The following is a 6,064-nucleotide window of genomic DNA, read 5'->3' as shown; positions in this document are numbered from 1 at the left end:
GATTTCTGGTTTCACTCCCCGCTCAATCTGTCACAGTTGTGTCCTTGGGCAAGGCACATCACCCTCCCTGCCTGCTGGTGGTGGTCCGAGGGATGGGTGGTGCCTGCGCTCAGCACTCTCACCTCTGTCAGTGAACCCCAGGGCAGCTGTGGCTACACTGTAGCTCATCACCATCAGCATGTCAATGAATGAATGAATGTTGTAATGCGCCTTGGGGGGTAATAGATGCTATAGAAAAACAGGCCATTTACCAGTTTAGTACCTTCATCAGAAGCCTGCTGTATGCTCGTCTACAGAGGATCTGCAGCAGGCAAGGGCCAATTTTATTTTGTTATTTTAATACCAAAAGACAGTAAAACATTTTTATTTGTATCAATAAAAAATGGATCAACCAAAGGGACTTGTCTCTGGTAACATTCCTGTGAAGGCGAGAGCTTGAATCAAAGGGGCTGGTGCCGTTCCAGCAGGAGCTCAGCTCTCAGGTTACCGAGCCCTGCACAGTCACCGAATTCCACGCTGAGAGGCGAGGATGGATTCCACCACCAAATCTCCTCGGAGATGGGGATTCGTGCAGAGCTGGAGCCCACGCTATGTATGCATGTCCAACCAGATGCATAAAAACTCGGAGGTGGGATATTATCTCCAGTAAATCAACAAAACCTGAGTGTCAATCATCAGTCAGTAGATCAATCCCTCAAAGAGGAGTTTACTCGTGCTACGGCTAACAGGACCACCGATCCCACACTGAGGATGATGCAGAGATCCTGAAGAAATGGACAGAGTGCTGACTCATCATTAGCTTTAACGGTAGAGGTGGTAATTTAAAGGGTTAATTATGATGAATTAATATAAAAATGTATGCATTTAATTACAACCTGCATTTCAAGCAAGGTGGAACCTTTGTCAGTGCACAATTTCCTGGTACACCGGTTTTACTGACGCACACGCCAAAGCCCTGCTCTGCTAACGGCTACTAAAACGAGGCTGGGACTGATACAGTGCTTAAAAACACGACAGCCTCGTCGCTTATTTTGTAAAATAAAATCTAAACGTCTGGAAAAAGTCCGTAGACGGAAGATTTTCAGAGATCTCTGTGCTGCTGCAGCACTTTTTACATCGATGTGTTGATCTGTTATCAATACCTGTTGATAAGGATTTTTGTCCTGTTTTGAACTGAAATACAGTTTTGTACCGGTCTGTCGTGGTGAAGAGAGAGATGAGCCGGAAGGTGAAGCTCTGGATTTACCGGTGGATCTACGTTCCTACCCTCACCTATGGTCACGAGCTTTGGGTAGTGACCGAAAGAACGAGATCGCGGACACGAGCGGCCGAAATGAGTTTTCTCCGCAGAGTGGCTGGGCTCTCCTTCAGAGATAGGGTGAGAAGCTCGGTCATCCGGGAGGGGCTCGGAGTAGACCCGCTGCTCCTCCACATCCAGAGGAGCCAGTTGAGGCCGGGCTTGGGCATCTGGTCAGGACCCGACCCCGGAGAAGCAGAAGAAAACGGATGGATGGCAAATTTTCTTGGACGATAAAAATGTGATTGCTCGAGATGAATGAATCACAAAGCCTTTAGTTAATTAGGTAACTTAATGGAGTCCCGCCCCCTTTTCTTCAGGCATGCATGAACAGCTTTGTGTCATCAGCAGACTTTCAGATTTTTATTAAACCAGCTGACATTCTGAACCAAATCCAAACGAGTCATCCTATGAGCTACTGCGTACCTCTTGGAGAGTTTAAATCACAACATCTGGAGCTTCTCTGCAATGAGAACGTTAGCGTGTGAGCTCAAACCCATCAGGCTAAAGCCGAGCAGGATGGGTACCATCTGAGTCCGGCTCGAACTGGGCTTTTCTACATGGGACTCCATGGTCAAACCCCAGCGGCTCCCTGATGCAGACGGCCGGCTCTGAATGTCTGAGACAACCCTGGGACTATTTTTGGAGGAAATTTTTTTAAACGTGTACCAGAAACATGAGAGCAGGCTCTGAAAATCACCCGAGGAAACCGGGAACCCCTTCATGACATTTTACTAACTCTCCTGTCAAAACCATCCCAGCTGCTTGTGAGCACCAAAGACACTGGAAGCTTCTTCCACTTTGCTCGTTAAACTTTGATGAAATTATTGGTTGAAAAAAAAAACTAAGGCACAAAATATTTAGTAAAAATAAAAATAAAAGTCCCTAATAACAGTCTGCACTCAGAGAACATGTGGGGAGGTGCTCAGTGTCCCGTAGAGGTGCCTAACTCCAACATGGTGGTTCAGGTTTGGGTTAAAAGGAGCAGGTGGGACGGTGACATGATCCACGACAGGGAACATGTCACCGTGTCCGTGACTTCTGACAGCTATAAATACACGCACATGTCCGCTGTCCGTGTCACACAGCGAGGCACGTGGCTGGGCTGAGTTTAAGGGAAGGGGTGGACAGATGTGGACAGAGATTAAGTGTAATGAAAACATCAGAAACATATAATCATTGGTCGCAGCAATGCTAACACAGAGCTACTGCTAACGCTAGCCCAGAGCTGCTGCTAATGCTAGCCCAAGCTGCTGCTAACGCTAGCCCAAGCTGCTGCTAACGCTAGCCCAAGCTGCTGCTAATGTGCTAGTCGGGTGAGAGGAAACAACAAAGAATGTCGGAGCAGGAACAGGATGTACTGGGAAATCCGGATCGGAATGAATGCCAGACTCACTCACTCACTCACTCACTCACTCACTCACTCACTCACTCACTCACTCACTCACTCACTCACTCACTCACTCACTCACTCACGAGCCCTTCTTTGCTGGTCTAAACGTTCACTTGGTTTATGAAGCGCGTTACCACCGCTGGTCTCAGTGGCTCAAAGTGCTGGACAGTAAAACACTGAAAACCAAACACTATCTGCAGATCTCTAGCAATGCTCCACGGGAGCCTCAGCAGGTCTGTCGTTGGGCTTTTCTCTGGTTCACGAGCAGATAGAGACACTTGAGTCGGTTATTTAGAAAAAGGATGTAGTTGTCTTCTTCAGCAGAGTGTGGAGGACTTCCCTGTTGGATGACATCTGGAGCAGTGAGTCTGTCATGTTGTCTATCGTCCTGCATGTGGAGACAGTTGAAAGACAGGCGTAGATCCGCTGAGCTCTGTCTGTGGGTCGTGGACAGACTCTACATTCCCGTGTTTAGGCTTGCTCACATTCATTTGCTTCCAACGGGTTTTCTTTTCTTTCTGGGAACATTTGCTGAGCCACGTCCCGAATGTCTGTGGAGTTTTTGTGTTTCGTTAATTCAGATTCTAGCCTCGGTGTGCCAGGAGGGCCTTCATTGGTTATACTAGGTAGCAGAAGGCTTTTTCCTAACCAATCAGCTTCCAGATATGCCTCACATGGCCAGCAAGCTCCGGGGTTTTCTGTCCTCTGATTGGATGGTCAGAGCTAAGCTATCACCACCTTGACTTGTTCATCCGTGGCTACCTGCGAACATTATTACTATATTTTTGTTTGTTTTATGCCAGCGATGGCTGATGGAGGGGGAGAAGCGGGTTTGTTCTCAGGAAACATTAAAATTTTATTTTCAAGGCGGACGTTTTTAGAAAAGCTCGTCAGTGTTGGACGAGCCCGCTGCTGACGGCACAGAAACACGATCGGATCAAGTTTTTTTGACAGGTTCAGCTTTTGAAAATTAATTTTGAAATCAGAAATAATTTTCTGATATCTTCAGATGTCAAAATTTTATCTCTGTAAAGTGTCCTTGAATGTTCAGAAAGGCGCTGTTGAAATAAAATGTATTATTATTATTATTAAAATTACCAGAGAACAATAAAAAATGGTGATTTGCTTCATGCTGATACTGTCCTTTATGAAAAACATTAAAATTACAGGCTTTATTTCTGCATCGTCCAACTCTAACACACACACTAGGGATGCACCAACACGTTACTGGTACCGGTATCAGTGCCGATACCGATACCAATGCAGTTGCTTGAAAATGGCTTCACTGTACTTCATTTCTGTTCACCTAATATTTTATTTTGTGATGATTTTTATTCATATATTTTACTTTTTATCTACCTCACAGTCTTTTCCTGCTGAAATCAGAGAAGAAAATACATCGGTTGCATTTTTTTGTGTGGTAGAAGTATCGGTATCGGTAATCGGTATCGGTGAGTACTCAGATCCAAGTATCGGTATCGTATCGGTTTGGGAAAAAGGGGTATCGTTGCATCCCTAACACACACACACACACACACACACACACACACACACACACACACACACACACACACACACACACACACACACACACACGGGTTACAGTTCAGCTGATACGAGCTCTAACACACCCCTAACCAAGCCGCATGCAACTAAAACTCTCACACCGCTGCAGTATCAGCTGGTGTTGTGCAATAAAGCATCCTGAGGTGCAATCCTTGGACGGGATTTGGAGTACAGACCTACTTATGTTACATAAGCTTCAGCATCTGCAGTGTCCCCTTCACAAGTTACCACAACCATGAAGTGGAGACGGTTAGTGCCACAGGTCTGTTCGGGTCATTTTATTAGTCGATCATCCACGCCCATCCTCTTTTTCATTTCAGCTTTCTGCCTTATCTAGAGGCTCCACACCCTCACAGCCTCGTTATCACCGCCCATCAGCCAGGCCAGGCAGCATGTGTCTACAGACAGAAACACCAAAGCAGCTTTACCTCTGAATGCGAGGAGTCCTAGGTGACCTGATCAGAAACAATAAAAGTCAAAGACAAGCAGCCGTAGGTTGAGAGTCCCGTTGCTGGTGTCTCTGACCAATGGGGGGAGGCTGCGGCATCAGGGACAAACACATCAGGCTACCGCAAAGTATTGTGGGGAAAGGGAGGTGAGTGACGTAAGCAGATTCCCGGTCTTCATCCATGCGGACAGACGAGCATCAAACATGCTTCGTTGCTGCACATCATTAACCTCCAAATCCCTCCCCCACACACGTTAACCCGGGCTTTCATAACCTTTTTCACCTCCCAGCTGAGATGTCGAGTCGTGTCACGTCTCAGCGTGAGACCGCGGTGGTTTGCAACAAGGACCACGGCGTCCGCTGGTCAGACTCCATTTTTATCGCCGTGCATTTTAGGATGTCGATGCCTGCAAACAACCAACCTGTCCCACATGTTCAAGAACCCAAATCCTTCAGCGATGTTCTCCTAACTCAGGAGGCTCTCCTCCAGCACAGGAGCCAAACATCTCTAAAGGGTCTCTCAAGGCATTCGCAAACTATTCGGGATTTTTCTCGGGTCCTCCTTCATCTCCAGCTGCCCAAGTCTATGAAGACAACTCCAGAAGTCGTGAGATTAGTTTTAAACCACGAAACCTTCTTGTGCTGTGGATGGAGTCACCTACCATTTGTCCAGATCTGCCTTGATGTTGGCACAAGCTGCGGGGACGGGGGCCTCGGCGGGGGCAGCAGTGGTCTCGGAGTCGGACATGACTGTGGGGTGGTGGAACGGTGGTGTGTGAAGGGTCTTCTGCCTTGTCCCTGTCCTCTGGATGCCTATGGAGCCACCAACAGAAAGAGAGAGTGAGAGGAGGACGAGAGTGAGTTGGTGGGAGGGGAGGAGGAGGAGGAGGAGATAAAACATGTGAGAGGGAAGCACATGTGTGTCACTGGCAGTCGGGGTTGGTGAAGAGGCGTGGAGGGGCGGCGACCCAAAGCCAAGTTCAGACAAGAAGGTTGGAAAAGGGACAAAACTTTGGATTTTTGAGACGAGGGTTCCTCATTCAGGAGTTTTATCGACAGCCTTCACATGTCAGGGCAATAAGTAAGAGCTTACAGAAGAACGGAGAAACCATCAACACATGAAATTAACTTTAGTGGCAGTAACCTGAAGTTAGGAGGCAGACGCAGGGCTTCTGTGGGGTCGGAAAAGTCAGAAAACACCATCTTAATTCCATTTAAAGTTAGAATATGAAACATTTTAATAAAAAGTTGTATTAAAAAAATACCTCTACGTTCAGAGGTGTGCAGAGTGGATGTGCAGGTTCTTCTTCAAAAGCTGCGTTTAAAAAGATAAATGATCAAAATTTGATTCTGTCGGGCA

At 47.0% G+C, this 6,064-nt stretch overlaps 1 protein-coding gene across 1 annotated transcript in view; it reads right to left on the bottom strand.

The window, feature by feature from the left end:
• LOC107395171 (uncharacterized) overlaps window positions 1-5,625 on the bottom strand; it is an 11,359-nt gene extending 5,734 nt beyond the window's left edge. Inside the window, exon 1 of the mRNA XM_054735074.2 lies at window positions 5,367-5,625. Within this exon, the coding sequence (XP_054591049.2) occupies window positions 5,367-5,605 (239 nt within the window). The 5' untranslated portion in view covers window positions 5,606-5,625. The remainder of the gene's footprint in view (window positions 1-5,366) is intronic.
• Window positions 5,626-6,064: the final 439 nt, after the last annotated feature.

This window comes from Nothobranchius furzeri, chromosome 12 (assembly GCF_043380555.1).
Source record: "Nothobranchius furzeri strain GRZ-AD chromosome 12, NfurGRZ-RIMD1, whole genome shotgun sequence".
Lineage (NCBI taxonomy): Eukaryota > Metazoa > Chordata > Actinopteri > Cyprinodontiformes > Nothobranchiidae > Nothobranchius > Nothobranchius furzeri.
The sequence above is the reverse complement of the archived record's forward strand: the minus strand, read 5'-3'. Positions and strand labels throughout refer to the sequence as shown.